The 21,499-nt window shown below is 35.7% G+C and overlaps 3 protein-coding genes across 3 annotated transcripts; 1 reads left to right on the top strand and 2 right to left on the bottom strand.

Annotated features, from left to right (window-relative positions):
• Window positions 1-6,465: 6,465 nt before the first annotated feature.
• Window positions 6,466-9,988, top strand: LOC106720891 (UPF0669 protein C6orf120 homolog). The gene is made up of 4 exons (XM_014515697.2): window positions 6,466-6,760; window positions 7,134-7,225; window positions 8,307-8,447; window positions 9,514-9,988. The coding sequence occupies exons 1-4, from the start codon at window positions 6,528-6,530 to the stop codon at window positions 9,630-9,632; spliced, it is 585 nt and encodes a 194-aa protein (XP_014371183.2). The 5' UTR covers window positions 6,466-6,527; the 3' UTR covers window positions 9,633-9,988.
• A 2,092-nt stretch (window positions 9,989-12,080) lies between these two features.
• On the bottom strand, window positions 12,081-14,145 carry LOC106720881 (thioredoxin-related transmembrane protein 2 homolog). Its single transcript, XM_014515683.2, has 4 exons — window positions 13,824-14,145; window positions 13,144-13,407; window positions 12,592-12,726; window positions 12,081-12,306 (listed from the first exon to the last, which is right to left on the bottom strand). The coding sequence occupies exons 1-4, from the start codon at window positions 14,114-14,116 to the stop codon at window positions 12,183-12,185; spliced, it is 816 nt and encodes a 271-aa protein (XP_014371169.2). The 5' UTR covers window positions 14,117-14,145; the 3' UTR covers window positions 12,081-12,182.
• A 907-nt stretch (window positions 14,146-15,052) lies between these two features.
• On the bottom strand, window positions 15,053-21,275 carry LOC106720869 (zinc finger protein 91). Its single transcript, XM_045684839.1, is given in 5 exon segments — window positions 15,053-16,289; window positions 16,496-16,818; window positions 16,858-17,643; window positions 18,020-19,387; window positions 20,986-21,275. Coding segments are annotated over 5 exon segments (3,900 nt in total). The 5' UTR covers window positions 21,172-21,275.
• Between the last annotated feature and the right edge of the window lie 224 nt (window positions 21,276-21,499).

The raw sequence follows: 21,499 nt of genomic DNA, 5'->3' as shown, positions 1-21,499 counted from the left end.
TTGACTCTTAATAACGACCAATGTTTTTTTTTTCTAAAAACTTTGGCACAATACTTTGTGTCAAGTATTTCATGATGTTAATTTTTTTGTCAAAATTTTATAAAAATAGGATGAGTAGCCTTTGTATTATAATTTAATTGAAATGATTAATTAACAAATTCAGGTTTTTATATTGGTAATGTGAAAAATGAATAAAAAACTAGTTTCGTTAAAATGTATATTTTGGCCATTTCATTTCAGTTGACACAACTCACTTGCTACTTGTCAACAATGATTTAAGATGCCGCAGCTGATACAGCACCTATCCACACCATTCCTGTAAAAATGTGCTCCCAATGTGGAACACAACGAAAACATAACATTAGAAATGTATTTGTACTTTTATTATTAACATTAGAAATGGCTGGCTATATGGATCGCGATTAAATTTGGTATAGAGGTAGAGCATAGTCTGTAAGAACACAGACTATAAAATTTTGTTTTTAATTATGCGCGGACGGAGCTACGGGCGACAGCTAGTAATAAATAAAAACATTCAACAGTAAAGTTTCATCAATTTGCTCTCTGCAACCCACAAAAAATTTTGATAAACATTTTTGATAAAACATTTTCCTTGTTGGTCAGTTTTTTCCATGAAATTTTTTCCTCAATTGTATGAAGTATGTTTTAAATTAACTTGTTACTTTGATTAAAAGTTACAATAATGGAACAAACTTTAAAACAAAGAAATTAAAACATTCATGATTATAGCAATTTAACCCTGGTTCTTGTTTTGGCATGTCCTGTTTACATAGTTCCTGGCCAGTGTTTTAATGTGCTGGACTGGAATAATGTAAACCTGGCACAATTTTAAGAAATCACTTTATATCATCAATACGAATTACATAATTTATTTTAATTATATAACAGTTTTTTATATATTAATCTCAACTTTTTTACTGGGTGTGAATATTTTGTATGAGATCCTCCCATTTAAAAAAATAATATATTGACTAGATTGTCTATTATTTTAACCAAGTGAAAGACTCACCATGATATTTTATATACTTCAGCTTGCACTTTCGTATTTAGGTGGATTTTCTTGCTTGAACTTCTTTCTTGTGCTAAAAATACTGTCCTCGTGAAGAGGAACCAGTTTATTGACGTTATGACGTTTACGTTCTACCAGAAACTCTGAACCATTTGGCGGGCTCCGAAGAGCCCTGGGACAAGACGGGAAAACGGGATGGGAAAGGGTGGGAAATAGGTTTGCTGCGAGCGGTCCTAGGACGACAAAGTGGGACGTCGCCGCACCATCTTCACTTAAAGTATACTTTACAAACTAATTATAAAAAACTTGTAAAATCCGAAATATACTCATTTCTTTTTTTTTTGTACATCACAGAAAGCCCCTACTCGCCATCGACGGCCCACAGCTGAGATCATATAACTCTCTGTACAAACATATATATCTCCCAATTGTCAACTTTTACAGGTTCTCGTTTACACTGTATCGTTCAATTTTAAAATCTACAACTAGAATTAAGGACGCGCGGCGTTCCCCATAAAGTATTTTAAAGCTCTGATATTGTGAGGTGCGCGCGCGTGACAGTGCGGTGAGATACGAGTACCTCTCACAGCGGGGAGGCCGCACGTTTACAAATAAAAATACATTGGTCACAAGATAAATAAAACGATACGTTGCGGGGCCGAGCCCCGGGCCCGCCGCCGCGAGCCTCGCCAGCCACTCGTGTACAATATAACAACACCTCATTTATATAAAAAGAAAGGCGATTTAAAGCCTTGCAACCGCGAGAGCCCCAATTCCTTGTTGCGAGAGCGCGGTGGCGCAGCCCAATGCGCGCGCGCCGCAATGCCCCCCCTCAGCCTTTACTATAAACAAACTTAAGTAGAAACAGTCTGAATAAAAGTCAAAACTCAAACTAGTCTTTTGTAGGCTGGGAAGCAGTGCGGTGCGCGCGAGAGGGTGACAAAATTAAAAACGGAGAGCGCCACCGTCGAGGTCGCTCGGGGCTGCAAGGCGTTGACGGCGAGGGGCGAAGCGCCGGGCCGCGCCGACGCCGGACGCGCCGATACCGCAGACCCGCTGGCTCCACAATTTTTTTTTGTGTTTTTTCTCATTATTTTGCAAGGGAGAAGAACGGGGCTGCGGCGACGGCGCACGAGGCGTGGCGTCTCCACTTATCTACTAAAATTTTCACAAAATAATACCTAACGCCGGAATTTAGACGCGATGCGGGTGACGAAGCACGGGCGCCGGCACGTACTGAGGGCACCACCGACCGTGCATCGCCACAAGCTGCGTTTCCAAATAAAAAACTTAGCACGAGAGACGGCGACGCAGCCCGCGGCGCAGGCGATTCGGGCGGCCGGGGGCTGCGCCGTCGCGGCACTAACACTAACAGTCCTTGGCTTACGACGCACCCACGTTGAGCAGCAGCTTCAGAGGCAGGGCGCGGTCGGGCTCCGGCCGGCAGCGGCCGTCGCGGCGCCAGTGCGTGGGCGGTGGGGGCAGCGCCGCGGCCGACGGGGCTGCGCCCCACTTGCTGGCGGCGTACCTCTCTTCGCGCCGCTCGCGCTCTCGGTCGCGTCGCACGCTCAGCGCTGCCGGCAGCGGCGTCCGGGCGACTCGCCTGCGCCCCCGGATCTGCCCTTGCCCCTGGCAGTTCATCGCAAGGATATTCTTATGAAGATCTCTGTTACACTAGGATGGACAGTTCACTTATCACTGTAGCGGTAGCGGACGCGCTCACGCGCGCGGTGCGCGGTTTCTCAACAAGATGGTTGCCTGTCGGCTGGCACTGGAGCGAGCGACGTGATTTTGATTCTCGCTGTTCGCCGTATCTCGGCCTCGAACTACTGTCGATCTACACGGATGACACGTCGAAACACTGACTGATGTGTTCGGTACGGCGGTCGCGCTGCTAGCTTCGGTGGAAATCGCTCGCGGATGTACGACACAGACGCCACCTTTCCATATTCGCACCTTCACTTCTCGAGTTCAACTACGTGACGGAGGGGGCGCGCGACGCTTTTATACGACAATGGCGGCTGCGCGGCCGCGGTGCGCAGTGGGGATTTAAAGCTAGCCAGTCACTAGGTGGATTATATTTTCCAATAACAAATAAACACATGAATTTAAAATTGGGTTAAATAAAATTGAAGGATTAGCTTTGTTAAAAATTATTATGCTTTTTAAGTAATAAGCCTTTATCGTTTTTATAACTTCAAATATGAATGTAACTTTAATATTAAGATATATTTTCAACAAGAAACTGCTGCACCTGAATAAATTACAATTGAAATCTTGATACCTATATCTTTTAGTTTTTCAGTAAAACCAAACGTTTAAATAAAAAAAAAACATTTTTATTCTAGACTACAGCCAAAATATTAAATCGTAATATAGAGCAAAACTGTGTTAATACTGTATGTAATTTTAAGTTAAATATTGTTGTTTTGCTGTTTTTGATTAATTTACGTCATTTCATTTTAGGTAGTAAATATCGAAGTATTTCTATGAAATAGCAGATCAAAGAACATTATCCCTTAATGACTATATTTCTTAAAAATTTGTCTATTACAATATTTCTTTGAAAACACTAATGAGCTTAAGTGATCCTCATTAACCTGAACAGTTTTTTGAAATATATTATTTAGTCTCAATTTAAATATAAAATAGAATGAAAATCAATTCACTTTACTTAAGAACCAATGATTATCTCTATTAATGGCGGTTTGGTTAATTAAAAAAGTTCTTTAAGCATTATTACGTCTTTGGAAAACATCGTATTTATTTTAAAATCATCGTAAATCTTGAATTTTAATATATCTCATAATTACTGTTCATTATAGGACAAAAATATCAAATTGTTTAAGAGCTGAATACATCCTATAAGATGTCAAGTTTGTAAACAAAACTGCTACGATGATTCCGTGTATGGCTTACTTTATAGCAATAGCTGTGCCTATCGATAGGTAGAAAAAAGAAGCGACGAAAACAAGAAGGTTGGGGATATAACCCGACCGAATGCCGAAGTACACGTAAACAAAGCTAAAGGCAAAATTAACTAGTATCCTCAATTTATGCCGTTAATGCAAATGGTCGCCTTGTATTCTTGTACGTAACGATAAGACTATCTTTGTTTTTGTTATTTTTAATCGAGTTCACAATTTATCAGGAACGATTAATACATAATATTGCGATATGTTTACATAAAATGGTAATATAGAAGCCGTACGTTTACTATTAGCAAAGAATTTATTATAACCTCTTACTCCTTATGTGACGTATGGTTTTTAGAAATCGTCAAGAAATAGATGTTTGTTGTGATATAAATAAATTTTCGACCGTTTCCATGTTATTAAATGGTAGATATGCAAACACTGCCAATGTAAGTGATTTAAATTCATATTTTCTAAATCGATTTAATTTGAAACGATAGTTAAAAAAATCCTTTGTTAACTTCGAACTTAGAAAAGTACAACTATTTAGTTAATACCGAGATTTATACTGCATCAGATTTAAATAATGACCCTATTATTTCAAGGTGACAAAACTGCGCAGTTAACTTTATCCTGAGTTTTTGAGTAAACATATCAATCTAAAGTATTGCGTGCATAGGATTGTGCAGGTCATGTAACAACTTGAGGTTTGTTGAGAGAAAATTAAGTTTTATACTTATTTAAGGGGTCATATTTAGTTTTTCTTTCTACAAAATAAGTGCGCTACACAACTGAGAAACGAATCTTTCATTTCAAAACTCGATAATATATATAAGAGCATAAATACGTAAAGATTAAGTTAAATTCCTGTTTTCTTATGGGACTCCCACATTATTTGAAAATAATGTTCCTTCTCATTCCCACTAGATAAAATGGCCATTAAACAAAAATCCTTTATCTCTTTCACACACTCTTCAATATGGCGCCCCAAAAAAAAGAGGAATCCATCAGCTGTTCCGACGTCTCGACTTTTTTCAACACACTTGTGAGAACAGGTTGTACTGCACTGTGAAGGAACCAGCTGCTTGGTACAATTTTTGGGTTCCATTTTCAATAAAATAAATTACATTGATTCACAATTACAAATCGTGTTCCCGCCATTGTAAGCAAAGGGAACACTTCGAATAACTTTATTTAAAAACATTAGGCTAAGATTCAAAATAAATAGTATTGCTTTAATTCAACCAAAGTTCGAATGATACGTCGGTTGATAGAGATCTCTAGTTAGGGCTATGGTGATGAACTAAACGCCATATATAGGTATACTAGCTTTAGAAAAGTTTTTGATATTACGGCTGAAATCTATAAAGAGTAATTAATATAAAATTGTACAGAACCAAATACTACTTGTCTACAACGCTTTCCCATTCTTATTTTTTTATATGCTCAAACTTTTTCTCGCTGCTTATGATTTATGTTTGAGCGATTGGATGAGTTTCCTTCGTGTTAGTTTATAAACTAATCAACCTCCCAGTTTCGTTCGCTGATGTAGACAAAATAAAATCGCCCTAAGGTCGATAAAGCAACTTTTATTAGGATAAAGTAGGTATGGCGAATCATTGGCACGCGACACAGTATTTTGGGTACGTCACTAATTATATATTTCATAATATTATATTATGTACTACGAAAAGAAATTGGAATAAGGAGAACCCTAAACCGAAACCGACGATTATGTATGAATGTAAAAGAAGCGAAAGGGGTGTGTCAGGACCACGCCGAATGGAAGCTGCCTACCCCTTTGGGTTACGGGCGGGAGATATGATAAGTTTTTATGACAAGGCATAAATATCACTTAAAACTCGATGACAGCATCACCTATCTATATCGGGTACATTCTTCCGGGTCTATTTTGAATCTAAACTATAGTTGGAGTCCATGGAGTCCATCAAATACGCAGGACAATCGATAGAGATGCCTTCTATGACAAATTTCACCACAAGCCATCCTATAAGTAAGAATGACAAATCATTCCGTTAAAATAATATAATTTGTTCGTATTTACTTTCAATGAGCGTCATACGTTTATCGTTTTATGCGATTAGGTAGTAATGGACTCATATCTGATTCATTGATGACAAAATGACTGATAAAACCGATAAGTTTTACGTTCAACAATTGATAACCGTAATAATTTTCCATGAAGATAATGTGGTTCTTTAAATAAATGATATTTAAGATAAGGTAAAGTGCTTTTATTTCCTCTATTGTATGGGTAATACATTACGTATTAGCGTTTATAGAATTTCGCACTTAATCTTAGTTGGATATGTTATATCGTAAACATTTTTGTGAATTAAATTATTGGATAATTACAAAAATATTTTTTTTCCTTTCAATCGTTTCTTGTTAAAACAATCGGATTGTTGCATTAATCTTAAATCGATTTTACTCGGACATCTCTAAATTGACAGACATTGTGAAATGTCATTTCAAAGTTAATTGTCATTGTCAAAAAATTTCTCATTCAATTCACTAACTTCGCCGTTTTTAATATTAAAATTGTGCATTGTTGTTACAAAATGCGTAGAGAATTTATTTTAGTATTACTAGGAATCATTTGTATCTCTACTCTGTCTTCTTTGCTGTCAGGATATGAGCAAATAGAGATAGATAAAGTGCTCTTAGACACAGTGGTCGGTGTTGTGGGAGCGGGCAATTTTTCATATTGGCAACTAGGTCACACTGGACCCTTGCTGGTAGAGCTGATCTCTTTATCTGGAGACGCAGACCTGTATGTAGCGGATAACATAAGGTATGGGCAAGTTTTTAAGTTTTTATTACGAAAAATATGATAGTGAAATATCGTTCTACAAATAGACTTTGGTCTTGTTTTTTTTGTAAATTTTCAACTTTTCAATTAAAGTAGTGTAAGTTTTGTACAAGATATGTGTCATTGTTATTTTAAAAACCAAAAAACGAACTAAAAGTCGGAAACTTAAATAATGACGAAAAAAAATTCTTTTATTTCTAATTATTTAAACATTTGATTTAATTAAAAATGTTCTTTGATATTTTAAAAGAGCTGGTTTTTCAGAGCATAATTTTATTAGAAAAATTTTGTACTTCCGAGAACTTTATGATAGCTAGTAGTTTATGTTTCTTAACAATGTACAAATATTTTTTAGGCCAAGCTATGAGTTAGATAAAAACAACTTCAGTTCAGTGACATGTGGACCTGACATTGTCAACATACCTGCAGACTTTCCTCGACCAGTTGGTAAGCTTATTAAGTAATTATTATTTTTACTGTCAAGTATGTTAAAAAATTTTTAATTGACAATTTTTTTTATTGCCATCTATTTAAGTTTGGTATATCAGGTTTTATTCTTCTGGATGAGTCTGTCATTCATAATTACCATCCTTTTTTATATAAATGTAATAAAGTACTAATAAAAGTTGAATCTATATCTATATATATAAAAGAAAGTTGTGTTAGTTACACCATTTATAACTCAAGAACGGCTGAATCGATTTGACTGAAAATTGGTGGGCAGGTAGCTTAGAACCAGGAAACGGACATAGGATAATTTTTACCCCGTTTTCTACTTTTTTTTTTTATTCCACGCGGACGGAGTCGCGGGTAAAAGCTAGTTTTTAATAAATGGAACTGTCAGGTTCAGCTCATTTATGTCTCCACTGAAGGCCTTAGTCAACAATGCTTTTTGGTTTGATTTCAAATCTATGCACATGGTGCATCACAATGTTATCCTTAATAATAAGAAATTCGGATAAAATGTTCATATGAACTAGTACATGGTGGGGCTTGAACTGTAATGTGTAGGTTCTGACCTGGTTTAACAGTTAACAACTCTGCCACCGACACTGAAAATAAACAACCTTAAAATGTAAAAATAGTTATTCTTTTAAGAAATTAATATAACAATTATTATTAAAGGAAGTATGAAAGTAGCACCATTTAGTAGGAAATTTAAGAAACCAAAAATTAGCATAGTATTGGCACGTAATGAAGAGAGAGGTATCACATATAATACTAGCTTTACCCACGACTCTGTCCGCGCGGAATAAAAAAATGCACACAAGATAAAAAAGGTCCTATGTCCGTCTCCTAGTTCTAAGATACCTCCCCATCAATTTTCAGCTAAATCAGTTCGACCGATCTTGAGTTATAAATAGTGTAACTAACACGACTTTCTTTTATATATATAGATGAACTATAAGTATGTATGTGGCGGCATGCACTAGTAGAAGTAGGCAGAAGAATAAAAACCTAGTGTGCCATATCTAAATGAGTGGGATAAAGACAAAATGGAATGATGAAGGCAATAACATGTTCTTAGGTATTGGAGTGTTTGGCCACTGGTCACATTCAGTAACGGAGTACAGCATCCAGGTATTCCTGGACACATCAGCGGTGCTAAGTGAGGAGCAAGTTCTGGCTATAGAAAGAGCACATCAAGGCAATGGACATGATCGAACAGGTAAGTTAAGTTTAGAGGTGATTAGGAAATCAACATAGTGCATGGAGTTGAACGATGTAAATGTTGAAGTGTCATTGGTCCAGACGGACAACCTTATATCGCAATCCCTTGGACACTCCAGGTTGTGTATAAATAAAACAACTTTTGATAGAATAAATTATGGTTTAACACAGCTGAAGCACTGCAAAACTGTAATGCAGTTTGCAAATTGCATTAAACTTAGCTGTTATGTTTTTATTTGGTGTTGCCCTTGCTGTCATCTGCGGAGAATTTAACTTATTTAGTAGCGTATCTATTCTTCCAGAATATATTCTACATCTATGATAAATTTCATCGTAATCCGTTGAGCCGTTCTAGAGATACATTATAATAAACATCCATCCATCTATCCAAACTCTCAGTTATATTATTAGTAACTTGACAACACTGTCTTTTTAATAGAATGATATTGGTAGATACACTTTTGTATCCTGGATGCGAATTGCACAGGACCGATCATCGTGGCGATCTTTTTGGGAGGCCTATGCCCAGCAGTGGGCGGCGAACTTTGATTTAATTATTCCTAAAATGTAGTTAAGAAGTTTTCTTTTGATGTTTGTAGGTGGCCGTTTAAAAACAAAATAACATCAAATAAATGATTAATTTGTTTGCTTTCTTCAAACATTTATTTTATTTTTGGTAAGATTTTTAATGTCAATTTGTTAAGTTGTAATTAAAGGTACTACTTTTAAGAAGGGTTCAATACTTTTATTAAATAATACAGTAGACCAAGAATATGCGAGAATTTGAGGGATCGTGAGATTGTTTTTCTCTTACCAGAGTTTCTCGTTATGGAGGTTGTTCGTTAAGACCGGGGCAATGACTCTTATAGAGCCTTCTCGCATATCCAGGTTCGACTTTTATGGTAAAAAGAGGTGTTGTCATTTAAAAATATACATTTTGAATTATTAATAATAAACAATATTTTAGGTTTTTCTTGTCTATTTACTGAAGTTGTTTTTAAAATTAGGGGTTACAAAGCTTTTTTTCTCTTGTATTGTTTTTCAATTACTGTTTTTTTTTTTAGAAATGAACGGCAAAAGAAAGGAGAAAGTGTCACCAACGAAGACTGACAATGAACATAAGCCGAGATTCCTCTGGTTGTTGAATATTTTGGATGTTATATTCGAAATGTTTATACTTTGAGTTCTGGCAATATACAGTTGAGGATGCTTATTTCCTACCCATTCCAGTGAATGTAATTTAACTTTCACAATGTCTATAACTTGACGTTGTTCACATGCTGAATGAGCTTATGACAGTTTGGTGCATGTTAGTTTATCATAAGTGGGAAGGAAATTTATGTCTTTAACTGTATGCATGGGATTTGATTTCGTTCAACGCTTTATATGTGAGGCGTTAGAAGATTCTAGAATACACTAGAAGTCGGTTTGAGTTGTGTGATATATGAAATGAAAAAGCGTTTTCGTTTTGCGTTGTCATTAGATGACAAATAGAAGACACGTGTTAAGACAATTTTGGCATTACAATAATTGATATTATGAGGTCGTTCGGAGTCATTTCATTTTTTCTCGACTTAGAATTCCTGTATTCGACGAAGATGCACCACATTCTGGAAGATCGGTTGGAGCTGATAAAGACATTATTAAAAATAGAAATGAAAACGAGGTGGCTTTCCGAACAACCTAATAGTTTTTTTTTATACTTGTTACATTTAATGTTTGAATAGAGCTTTGTTGAAATTTCCATTAAATGATTTATTTATAATTTTAATTATGAATCATTGATGTTGTTATGATGAATTAAATTTAATAAGATTGCTTCTAAATAATTTTATAATATTCTGTTGAAATTTATTAATAATAAAGTAATTTTAAGTTTGAAATCTCGGATATGAAGATAGTAAATTTGTTTGATCTGCTCAAATTATTGTTTCAACTTACAAAGTAACGAAATGTGCCTGAAATATTGATTAGTGATGCAACGGATGTCTGTTTCCGTTTCCGCAAGTGGCGGAAGTTCCGCGCACTTTTCAACATCCGTTTCAGCTTCTGTTTCCGCATCTTTTATAACGGAGATAAAACGGAACTTTACGACCCGGAACCCACTCGGATCCGAGTGGTCAGCAGTGAATGTATTAATAAAGAAATATATTTGTAAAATGGTTTTAATATTTAAAAGCCTCCGTTTGTCAACACGTATTTTAACTTATTGCAGCACAGTAAAAATACATACATTGAAGGCTAAAGGACACCGATATCCAACGCCTTAATAAATTAAAAACGAATACAAACTGTTTTTACCCAAAAAAAAATATATGTATTTGTAAATATTTTTTTTTCATATTATTTACACTTCTGTTTCCGCATCTGTTTCCGTTTCCGCTTCTGCTAAAATTTATTTTTGACATCTTGTTCCGTTTCTGGTTCCGCTAAGACACTTCCGTTGCATCACTAATATTGATCATAGACAAAATGAATCTGTACACGTAGTCATTAACTAAAATTGAAGATTTGCAGATCAGCTCACGTTTCACATATGTGAAGGGTTCTCAGCTGAATTTGTACCTGAATAGAGTTTTATTTCCGTTTCGAGCTGAAAAATACTAGTCACCTTCAACTTGTGGCTCATTGACTCACATAGTTTTAGTACATTGCGATGAGATGCCAATTTAGTTTTTTTTACCGCACCTCAATGGTTTATATGAGCTGAACTTTTCTAGTTCAGAATTGATACTCTACAAAATAAAGACTTGAATATAAATAAATGGTGACACTTTATTTTTTATTGTTAAAGTTTTCACATTATCTTGAGATTTAAACAAAATTATCTTACCGATGAAACTATGAAATATTTTTATATTTTAATAGTTACGTTTGTTTAGTTATTAATTTGGAATAGACAGAAGATTCCTTAATTCTAGTCTACAAATGTATCGTTTCTTCCATTAACAGACTGATGTAACTAGTTATTTACTAAGAACATATTTAAAAATATTATTACATTAAAAATAATGATTATATTCGAGTTTTCATAAAAGTTATGACGATTTTTCACAACTTATAATCAAAATTGTTTAGAAAACGTATTAAGATATTTTTTTTTGTGTTTGTGTTAATTTTTCAAAATGAAATAAAGATTTTTTTAACGAAAAAACAACATTTATTTTTCATTTAAATACATCATTGCGGTCAGTAAAATAAAAAATAACTAATTAGTACATATATGGTTCCTGTGAATAAGGGTCAATGTACAAATTGATAACTTTACAGGAGACGCTCTTAAAGTTTCAACCATATAGTAAAATAGACCGCATATGCATTTTTACTTCAGTAAAAAATAACATTTACATCTGTAAATGTGTATTTGTGTTTAGTTCATGTTGTTAACTAAACAAAGAGGTAGCTTTTAATATAAAAAAGTAAAAATCATCAATTTGTTACTTTGACCTTTATACATAGGACACATTAATATTTAAAAGCCTACAATCGAATTTTAGTAAAAAAATCAAATAAATATAATTTCTATATAAATTACATACTAATTTCAAAATCAGATCTTTCATTAATGCTTAAAAATAAGTAAATGCTAACAAAATATCAAAAACAAAGTGCAAAAAAACAAATATGGCTTATAAATAAAGAAAAATCTAGAATCTACTAGTTTTTATAACATAGTCATCCAAAATTAACTTGCATATTGTGCTTTACATTTAAAACTATTGTATTCTTTGGTCTACTCGGTCTTCTCCGTCTTTTCGGTCTTCTTGGCTTTCACAGCGGCTAACTTTGTCTTGCATTCCTGGTAGATTTCATCTAGATCAAAAGCTGCTTTCATGTTGTCTTTGGAGAATAGGAACCTGTCATAAAAAAAATTGAATTGAATAAAATTAGCTTTTGTTTTTTTTTTTTTCATACTAGCCGTCGCCCTCGACTCCGTCTGCCTGAATTAAAAAAAAAACTTAGAAGCCTATGTGTTCTTCCAGGTTATGTTCTACACCATACCAAATTTAATCGAGATCCATTGGGCCGTTTTGGAGATAACTTCAAACAAACATCCATCCATCCATTTCAATATTCGTATTTATAATATTAGTATGTAATTAATAGAATTATTTCAAAAATAGTACTAGTCTAATACTGACTTCTGTAGCTTTCCCGTGTGATCAGCTTGCGGCCTCCTGATCTTCTCCTGACCCTCACTGAGCACCAGCACGGTGGGCAGCTGTCTGCTGGTGGGACCATCCTGCACTCTATATTTAGCTGCTGCTTCAGGATATCTAAAAGATTAGTTTATTATAACATTTTAGGTGGATGTATGATAACTAGCTGTCGCCCGCAACATCTTCTGCGCGTAATTGAAAAAAAAACCTTAGTAGCCTATGCATTCTTCCAGACTATGCTCTACCTCTGTGCCAAATTTTATAAAGATCCATCCAGAAGTTGTGGATATACCTTCAAACAAACATCCATGCATCTATCCAAACATGCACCTTTATAATATTTAAGAATAAGAGTAAGAATTATGTTCAATTTAAAAATAATAACATTTGACTAGTGACTAGACTGACTTTAAAATAGACAAAATTATAAAATGAAAAAGTTGCGAAACTAAAGAACATCTAATATAACTAATTTTCAATATCTTTAGTCTATTTAGATGGGCCTTATCAAGAGACAGAAAATTATATTCTCACCTTCCAACATCAATCTTGCCAAATTTAAGATTATCCAGTCCATAGCTAGCAGAGAGCTCCGCAAACACGGGAGCAAAGTTCACACAGGCTGGATGCCATGCTGCATACAGGCAGATCACCCAGGTTGTACTCTTGTGTCTCTTCAGTTCATCTTCCAAGGTCTGGAGGCCGCGGAAGTAGATGACATGCTCTGGACCCGAGTATGTAGGCTCAGGGAGGAGGAGTGCTGCTAGGATCAGAATTGCACCATATGGTAGGCCATATCTGTAATAGGCAAAAAATTACTTGAAATCAACACAAATTATCTAAATCACCTAACCTAGAGGTGTAGGCAGAAACTACAAACTTGCATTTGGCACGGTCCAGGCACACCTCTCTCATTTTTTATACATTCTTAGAGATACACACAAATTTTTGTATCTTATTTATTGGTTCATAATTACTAAAAAGTATCCAATATATTTTATATATTATAGTTGTACCTGGGGAAACGACAGTCCAAGGGACTGATATTTTACTCCTTTGTTAAGGTTTCTCTCTTATTGAGTCATTCAATTAGCAGTTACCAGTATAGTGTTAATTATTTAGTATAGCATTGTGGATGTTAGATAATAGTTTTTAGTACTTATATAAATAAAGCGTCTATTATATGAATAAAATAACGTAATTCAAACACATACCTTATATCAGCGTATAACCATAATATTAGGTTAGCTATCTTAGTATAAACGAAAGAAGAGGATAAGTAATTGACCATGGTCACACTTCCCGCTTTACGAGTCCTCAGCATAACGACAATAATTAAGAAAAATAGGATTTCCGTTTCTCGGCTGTCCAATTCACAATCCACATCGGGGAATAAAAAGTTGCAAATGAATCCAGTTCTCTTGCACGTAACATAGGATATACTGAGTAATATATTAATCCAGTAATAAGGTTTTAATAATTGTTTTAAATCATTACGAAACGACATGATTTTAATTTATATTTTATTTAAAAAGACCAGAGGCAAAATTGACACTATAATTTTGTATTTCTTAATTTATAATGTCAATTGTCAACACTACGTCAATGTCGTTGTCCCATCCAATCGCATGACAGCACAGATTATCTTAAATCTATGACAAAAAGGTTTTATGCATCAGATTAAAAAAAATCTTATTTAAAACTATTTTCAAAAGTGTTCTTGAAGGAAGAAATGGTTTCACCTTAGAGGTTCGCTAAGAAAATTATTGACAAATATGTTTATTCCAGGTTCAAACATATAAATAAAAAGGAAATAAAGTGGATTATTTATTGAAATTATTCACAAATTCATAAACTTATAGCAACAGAAAATATTTAAAAATATTGTTATACTAACATTTTAAACAATATGGAGTTATTTAGTAAACATTGCTCTGGTGCGATTTATTAGAAATTGGCACTAATTTCTATTGTCTTAGTCTAAGAGACATGTTTAAAACAAATAATTTTAAATTTAATAGCAAAAGGACAAATACATGTAATAATAATAAAATTGGCTAATAACAAAGATAGAATTCGCTAATAATCAACACGCACTTCGTTAGCTTGGTTGAGTAACGCCTAGCTTGTAAGCTCCGAGCCTCTCGATGGAAACTTATTTGGGCTGACGACGATTAACAACCTTATAAATACTATTTAAAAAATCCTAAAAAGTGATATCTATATATTGCTTGCTATAAGGCTAGATATATAGCTTATTGCCTAAGTAATAAAAAATAAGGCGCACTTTAATTTCACTTCAAGTTTTTTTACTCAATTTTAATGTAATATTATTAAGTTATATATTTCATAAGCAGAACTATTCTCACCATTTATTACACAGATGGTAACACAATACAGTTTCATTGTAAAGATGGAAATTCATTAAAAAAACTTCATAAAATCAACTTCGACCAGTTATCGATAAATCAGAATTTTGAGTTCCGTGCACTTTAGCAATATGTTTTTTCAACTCGTGAATCCTCACAAAGGTGGCGGGACAATCCATACATTGTAGCTTAGACCCTAGCCCATGCCGACGCTTAGCGTGCTCCGACCTTCGCGAAGAAGATATAAACTTTTCCCCGCACGACTGACACTCGTACGGCTTTTCACCTGTATGACGGCGTCTATGGTACACCGCCGCCATCTTGGAAACGAGTTTCGCGCCACAAATGTCACATTCGAAGTTCCTTTCCCGCGTGTGAACCACACTGTGCTCCGCCAGGCGGGTCGGAGTATAAAACCTCTTTCCGCACCATTGACACTGATGAGGTCTAATATCCATGTGGATCCAAACTATATGGTTCTTCAGCTGAGGTCTAGATAGGTAGGTCTTTCCACAATAATCGCATATGAACGTTGCGGGATCTCGTATATTGGAGCGTCGACTCCGAGGAACATTTTTGGTGTCGGGTTTCGCTCCCGGCTCGCAGTTGGACCGATGCTCTCTATAACAAGCTCGGTTCGTGAACTGAGCACCGCAAGCCCTGCAAGTCCTCACTGCGTGCATCTGTGCGTGGACCTCGAAAGATGCGTTCCTCGGGAACGTTCTCCCACAGTCGAAGCATGTCAAAGCGCCCGCTCTGTGTGCTCTTTTCGTGTGTTGCTTTAGTTCGTAATCATGAGTGAAAAGCATCGGGCAATCGGTACACATGTGAACTTCCTTTCCGTGGGCCGCCTGAAGATGTTCCTTCATTTCTAAACCTCTAAACACCATGGTACCGCACAGAGCACACGCTTCTTTCTGGCCGCTGTTCTTTAAGTGCAAAGTGAGGTAGTACGGACTATTGAATAGTTTCCCACAGTCTGTGCACTTGCAGGGCGGGCCTGAGCGTGCTGCTCTCGGCTTCTTTTCCACTTCGATATGTTTCTTCTTAGATACACGATTGATGAGATGATTTAGTAGAGATTTGGAGTCGCCGTTAAAGTTGTTGTTAACCGATAGAACTGAGAGGTCCTCCCTCATTACGGTGTACAAGGAATTAGGTGGTTTGCCGCTGTCGATAGCTTTGTTTAGACCGTTCACACAGTTTGACCACACTTTGTTGGAATTCTTCGTTAGGATGCGGAACTCGTAAGCGTTGATGCCCGCGTCCGTACAAGACACGCAGATACCCCGAGGGCAGAAAGCGTCTTCTGTCATCTGAAATAAAGAAAAAATTTCCTTGTAATGAATTCGTAAATCAAAAAGATCTTTGTTGTGTTATGTAAGTGTTTTTTGCAGTCTTTTAATATTTAATAGTACCTGAACCAGTGCATCCACATGTATGCCGTATAACAAAGCTTTCCAGATCAGCTGGAGACACCGTGCACGACTTTATAATGCTTCTTAAGTAATGAAGGTCTTATAAACTTAGCCGAGCATTCCCTACATTTATGAGGCATGTCTTCCGTGTTCATATGTCGCCTTTTCATATGGTCCAAACGTCTGGAAGCGGATAGGAACCTCTCACCGCATTTCTTACACTCGTAAGGCTTTTCACCCGAATGTATCCTTTGATGCAAATTGAAACCCAGCTGAGTAGTCAGCTTAGCACCACAGTGACATTTAAAAACTTTCCTTTCGGTCATGTGGATGACTTCATGTGCCTTGTGGTGAGCGAGACTTGCACTCCTCTTACCACACTTCTGACACACGAACTGTAATACCCTCAAATGTTTGTTTGTCTAAATACTCAAAGAAAGATTCTCTTAGAAGTCACATACAGTGTGACTTCTAAGAGAATCTTTCTTTGAGTATTTAGATCCGCAGTAATCGCATTCGTATAACGAATCGGGAGGTATCTTCGACCCCTGGCAATGGCAGACGTGATATCTATAACATCTCAGGTTTTCGAAGCTACTGTTGCATGAGAGACAATTAAATAGCGTATGAGCGTACTTGTGTGCTCGCAGCGCTCTCTCGTTCACAAAACCTTGCTTACAAACTGGACAGGAATATGACGTAACGCTGTGTGCTGTTTGAATATGTCCATCTAACTCCGATGCCCCTTTAAACAACTTGTGACATATTTTGCAGTGAAATAAATGTACATTATGTACTCTTTCTAAATGCTCATGCAACTTTTTCTTTTTGATAACTAGGCCACAATGTGTGCAAGCTCTGTTTGCAGTCATCTTAAGATGTATATTCAATGAGTATAATAGTCGAAATTTCTTTCCACAGTATTGACATTCCCAGGGTGAGTCTTTCGTAAACGATTTCTGGCGTTGAGTCATCTTGAATACAGGCTCTTGATGTATATTATTCAGTCGACTGACAGCATGTGTTGTGGATGATATTTTTATGTCATCTTTGAGTATTACATCTTTATTATAAAGAAAGAAGAAAGACTTCTCTTCTGATAGAGTAGGTATAGAATTGAGGATGGATGCGGCTCGTGTCCATTGCTTGACGGATTCTAGGCAGATACTACGAAAATGAGCCGCCACGAGCGCCATCTGTGTGCATGAGGAACAGACGCCGTGCGGCAAACTCTTCGCCTCCTCCACCTGAAACCAGGCGATCAGTCAGCCCGTTCCTCATTACCAAGTCTTCTTATGTTTAAAATAATAGTATTTATCATGCAAATGTAAGTCGTTGTGTGAACAAGGTTTCAGAATTCTTAATAAATAACAGTGTCATCTGGTTTAGAAGAAATTAAACTAACGTCTTTAGTATTATTGGATGCACGAAAATTAAATTTACTCCTACAACGCCGCGTTTTGTTTAAATAGTTGTTATTAAATTAAAATTCTGCATGTTTTTGGTATTTTTATTTATTAATTAAAACTAATAAATAAGATTATTCTATTTGTACAAAAGAATTTATGGCAAGGGATCACTTTTAATTCTTCTATTATGTTTTAGAGAAGTAAATCCTATAACCGGAATCTCGTCCGAAATATATAACTGGCTGTCATGTATATATAATTATATATTTTTCTTATGTACCCTGCAGTGCTTCAGCAGTGTCGAACATGTATTAAACTTCTCATGACATACACAGCATTCAAACAGTGGTTGCCTTTCACTACTGTGCACTGACATATGCTTCTTGAGCATGTAGGGTAGTCGGAACTTCGCTGAGCATTTGCCACACTCGTACTTTAACACGATGTCGGAGCTCTTGTGAACTTTCCTGATGTGTTCAGAACGTCTCGAGGACGCAGAGAACGATTCCTTGCAGTACTGACATGGGTACGGCTTTTCTCCGCTATGCAACCGCAAATGCTGGCTATAACCCAATTTAGTTCTTAAAATAATACCACAATGGTTACACTTAAACGACAAATTTTGATGCTTTTTAACGTGTTCCGACATGTGAGCAGCAGCGAGCAATTTCCCGCAATACGCGCATGGGCTATGTGTGTTCTTCATATGAACGATCTGTATATGTGCCGATATAAACTTTTTTCCAGCAAACTTTTTGTTACAATAATCACAAATACATTCCTTTTCAATTCTTCCTCGTAAACCGACTTTAATTTTTTTATCGCTCCATTTATTCGTCACTTCTAACATACCCTTGTGTGTTTTCATAGCTTCTAGTTTACAGCACTTTCTGACATGGTACAAATAACACGTTTGATTACGGAATACTTTGTCACAGCTCGGACAAGACTTTATCGAATGTACGGAGAGATGAGCTCGGAAACTGTTCGAAGTCTTGAAACTTCGTCCGCAATCGCCACAAGTGCATGAACCTTGAGAATGTGCCTGCCGTAAGTGCTGAAGATATTGACTGTGCGAAGGCAACAAGGCGGGACACTTTTTGCAGTCGTAGGGCTTTCGATTGTGTTGCTCTTTTAGATGTAATACCAACTCATCTCGATTCATAATTTTCGCACAAATGTAACACGCTCGTTTAAAATCTGTAGATTCTTTTAAATGTTTATACAACTGATGGACGTAGCTAAACTGTTTGCCACAATCAGGACATTGGTAACGATGTTTTGTATGTGTTTTTACAGCCTCCGTCTTTTCTGATGATCTCATCTTTCTAGTAAGCTTGTGAGCAGCTGTTTTAGTTGACGAAATACTATTGCAATCGTTTAGAAGGACCATCTGGTTTTCTTCTACTATGGCGAATAGTGATTTATCATTGGATTGTTGTGGCAGGTTGGCCAGCAGTTGTACAACAGTGTCCCACTTGTGGGCAGCGCGCCTGCATGCCGTGCGGAAGTCGGCTGCGCTTAGCGCGGACATGGAGCATAATGAGCACAGGTTGACAGGCAAGTCCTCATTGATCGGCATCTGTAACCACCGTACCCATCAGAAAAATCACGATATTTCTCATCTGGGTTTTCTTGAGTATAATGGGTAAGTAACAGTCCAATATTGTGAATATCCGAATCTAGCAATGTAGACATATTAATTAGGATCAATTGGTAGTTTTTTCCTTTAATGTAGTACCAAGATCTCAAAAATTAGTAAAACATAATTGAATGTTGAAAGTCATAGGGATGTATAATACTCTATCCCAGACATATACTATGGTGATACTAATCCACAGACAAGCCCACCAAAAACGGCAACCGCTTTTCTCTACCATAGGTTTTTGTTATATGGCAATAAACCCTTTTTCTAAGGAATTTCACAGCTTAGTTAATTTTAGTAATTGTAAAAAAATATGATGACTGACAGAGTCATATAAATTGAAATTCAGAGTGAATGTCTATTTTTTTTAATGCTAAAAAAATCTTCATCCATTGTCCATTGGTTTTTATACCAAAGTTTTTCAAAAAAAATTTCTACAATTGTATAGTAAAGTTTTAAAAACAGTCCTATGCTATGGCTTATTAAAAGTGTTAGCTGTCACCCACAACTCTGTCTGCGGAGAGTTAACGAAAAAAAACTTAATTAGTAGCCTATGTATTCTTCTAGACTGTGTTCTACATCTATACCAAATTTCATCTAAATCCATGCAGCCGTTATGGAGATATCTTGTGACAAACATACATCCTTCCATACATCTAAACATTCACATTTATAAGATTAACATTTCTACTATAAACTTACTCCTCTCTCTATGTTTTATCAGTGGTAATCATGGGTAACTCAACTAAAATTGATGACCTGCAGATCAACTACTTTTCACATGTGTGAAGCAGATCATCACAGAGTTATTTGTCTCTCTGCAACTTGCAAACTAGTTCACAGCTTGTAAAGTTATAGTACATCATGTTGAGCCATAAGATGCCAATTTAGTTGTTGAGCAGCTCAACGGTTCTAGTCTATATTAGCTGAATTTTTTAATCTGTTCAGACCGGATCTACATAGGTGTATTCATTGGTCTATTTTATAAAATTAATGAAATAGTTTAATGAGTGCACAAAAACTTTATTTTTCCCTCATCAAAGGTGATATTTCTAAAATTTAGCTAAAAAACTTGTATTGGAATTTGACAATATTCAACTTATTTAGAACATTATTATAGTAATGTACAAAGATGTATGAGATGTGGAGTGATAAACATTGTGTTAGGTTATTTTGAATATGTTAATAGATGAAATTAAAATACTTTTACTTTAGACTATAGATAGCTACGAGTACAGTATTATTTACTTAATGCGTATATGACAATCATAACAAAGTTATGTTAAATTGACTTTTTATCCTACAAATAATTAATGTGGTAGAATTTATTTTTTAGGTATATTTAAAATGCATCACGAGTTCTTTTTAAGAGAGTTTTCTGTAAAATGACTCATCTAATATGATTAGTTTAAATTGAAAATGTATTTTCGTGTACAAGGAGACCGTCATCTGCCGCCATTTTTTCTGACAAACTTAAGACGCCGTTCCGTTTTTCACAATTTATAATTACTTTGACACATAATAAAGTTACTAACCTGAACTCCTGTTATAGTCTCCAGCAGCTCTGATAAAGTTACAGGTTGATCGCCGTCCATCAATACTGTATCGCCAAGAAACACCTGGCCTTCCGATGTGTCTCCCATACAAATTCTGCATTTATTTATGCCATCTCCTCGTACAACGTGAGAAACTAAAGCTTTTATGTCCACTTGGCGACTCATTTTAAACGTTTAATAATATTTTAAGGAAGAATTTTACAATTAAGTGTTTTATTTCCTTAAATATCATATAAATTGCAATCGTAACAATTTTATGCTTATAATTTCAACTCGCCACAGAGAATGACAAGCTTGTGTCAAATGTCAAATGTGTCAAACTTAGTTAAACTGTTTGAAAATTTTCAAATTATTTTGCAAAGCAATAAAAATGGGACCTGAAGAACAAAGTAAAATCATTTATAATGAAATGAAATAATTAATGTCATTTTGTTTCAAATCTATACTTAAACAAGAGACGGCGGCTCCATTTGAAATAAAAGAAAGGAGGTAA

This window comes from Papilio machaon, chromosome 28, assembly GCF_912999745.1.
Source record: "Papilio machaon chromosome 28, ilPapMach1.1, whole genome shotgun sequence".
Classification (NCBI taxonomy): domain Eukaryota; kingdom Metazoa; phylum Arthropoda; class Insecta; order Lepidoptera; family Papilionidae; genus Papilio; species Papilio machaon.
The sequence above is the reverse complement of the archived record's forward strand: the minus strand, read 5'-3'. Positions and strand labels throughout refer to the sequence as shown.

Coding starts and splice junctions, on each gene's coding strand:
- LOC106720891 (XM_014515697.2), top strand. CDS start 6,528: ATGCGTAGAGAATTTATTTTAGTATTACTAGGAATCATTTGTATCTCT. Junction 6,761..7,133: donor TATGTAGCGGATAACATAAG/GTATGGGCAAGT, acceptor AATATTTTTTAG/GCCAAGCTATGAGTTAGATA. Junction 8,448..9,513: donor CAATGGACATGATCGAACAG/GTAAGTTAAGTT, acceptor TTTTTTTTTTAG/AAATGAACGGCAAAAGAAAG.
- LOC106720881 (XM_014515683.2), bottom strand. CDS start 14,116: ATGTCGTTTCGTAATGATTTAAAACAATTATTAAAACCTTATTACTGG. Junction 13,408..13,823: donor TGGTTATACGCTGATATAAG/GTATGTGTTTGA, acceptor TGCCTATTACAG/ATATGGCCTACCATATGGTG. Junction 12,307..12,591: donor CACACGGGAAAGCTACAGAA/GTCAGTATTAGA, acceptor TTTTTATGACAG/GTTCCTATTCTCCAAAGACA.